Source organism: Morus notabilis, unplaced genomic scaffold (assembly GCF_000414095.1).
Source record: "Morus notabilis unplaced genomic scaffold, ASM41409v2 Scaffold7125, whole genome shotgun sequence".
In the NCBI taxonomy this organism is placed as follows: domain Eukaryota; kingdom Viridiplantae; phylum Streptophyta; class Magnoliopsida; order Rosales; family Moraceae; genus Morus; species Morus notabilis.
The window spans coordinates 1-1,586 of NW_010363118.1; the positions used below are offsets into that span (position 1 = coordinate 1).

The window sequence follows — 1,586 nt, forward strand, 5'->3', positions numbered from 1 at the left end:
GCGAAACACAACCTGACTGTCGTCGGATCGGACGGTGGCTACACGAAGCAATTGACGACGGAATACATCACAATATCTCCTGGCCAAACAATGGACGCCTTGTTGACCACCGACCAAAACAATCATTGACGACGGAGTACATCACAGTATCTCCTGGCCAAACAATGGACGCCTTGTTGACCACCGACCAAAACAATTCCACTCTCTACTACATGGCAGCTAGAGCTTATTCAAGTGGTACAAACGTTTCTTTTGACAATACCACAACCACAGCAATCCTCCAATACAAGAGAAACGACGCCGTTCGATCTCAATCAAGTACTACTCCGACATTATTATTCCCGTACCTTCCTGATTATAACGACACAAAATCAGCCTTCAACTTCATCACTAGGCTAAGGAGCCTAGCTGATAATGACCATCCAATAAATGTGCCACTAAACATAACAACAAAATTAATTTCTGCTGTTTCAGTAAACACATTCCCATGCCCACAAAATAGTTCATCATGTGAAGGACCAAACGGAACTCGTTTGGCCGCTAGCATGAACAACATAAGCTTTGTGACACCATCGTTAAGCATATTAGATGCTTACTACTATCGTATTAATGGGGTTTTTCAAAAAGATTTTCCAAGTGTTCCACCATTTTTGTTTAATTTTACATCTGAGTATTTGCCACTAGAACTAGAACTACCAAAGAGAGGGACTAAAGTTAAGATTTTGGATTATGGGTCGACAGTGGAAGTTGTTTTCCAAGGAACAAATTTGGTTGCCGGTATAGATCATCCCATGCATCTTCATGGTTACAGTTTTTACGTCGTTGGATATGGATTTGGCAATTTTCACGAGGAAAGGGACAAATTGAGCTATAATCTAGTTGATCCTCCCATGTTGAACACTGTGATTGTGCCTAAAAATGGCTGGACCACAATAAGATTCACTGCCACTAATCCAGGTAATTAACTCCATGATTTCATTAGCGACTACTAGTCATTACATTAAATATATATTGCAAGTTTGTATTTTTTTTAGGTCTTTAATATGCTACTATATTGGTATTTTGATCTTTGAATTTAAAAATAGACAACTAACCACTTTGATTTAATTTCAATCTACAATTGAGAATACCACATACCAGTGGTGTGGTCTAGCAATAATAGATTATTATGGTGCATCTATCGTCAAAGATTTAAGTGCTGATTGGCTCTTTTTGAGGGTCGTAAATGTGAAAGTTTACTCTACCATCCTAGTACTAGATTGAAAATACTTGGGGACTACGTGTATCCTCACTGCTAAAATATTTGATAGGGGCTTAGGTGACGCGTGACATATACTAAATGAGGAGGAATTATTCAGTACACCGCGTGTACCACGTCATATTGCTTATGCGATACACCCGTCTAATGAGATTGTACCATTTGGACATTATGTCAGTTTTTTACTTTTATTTTTCTCTTTCCTAATAGGTATTTGTATTGATTATTGAGTCAAAAGCACTTATTATTCTACTCAATTTTTTTATTTTAATGAATTAGACAAAATGTCTAAATGGTACAATCTCATTGGACGAGTGTACCACATAAG

The 1,586-nt window shown here is 37.8% G+C and overlaps 1 protein-coding gene across 1 annotated transcript; it reads left to right on the forward strand.

Moving 5' to 3' along the window:
• Positions 1 to 6: 6 nt before the first annotated feature.
• On the forward strand, positions 7 to 957 carry LOC112092639 (laccase-15-like; the record flags this gene model as incomplete). The annotated part of the gene is made up of 2 exons (XM_024169223.1): positions 7 to 115; positions 274 to 957. Coding segments are annotated over 2 exons (793 nt in total), but the record flags the coding sequence as incomplete, so codon positions are not given.
• Positions 958 to 1,586: the final 629 nt, after the last annotated feature.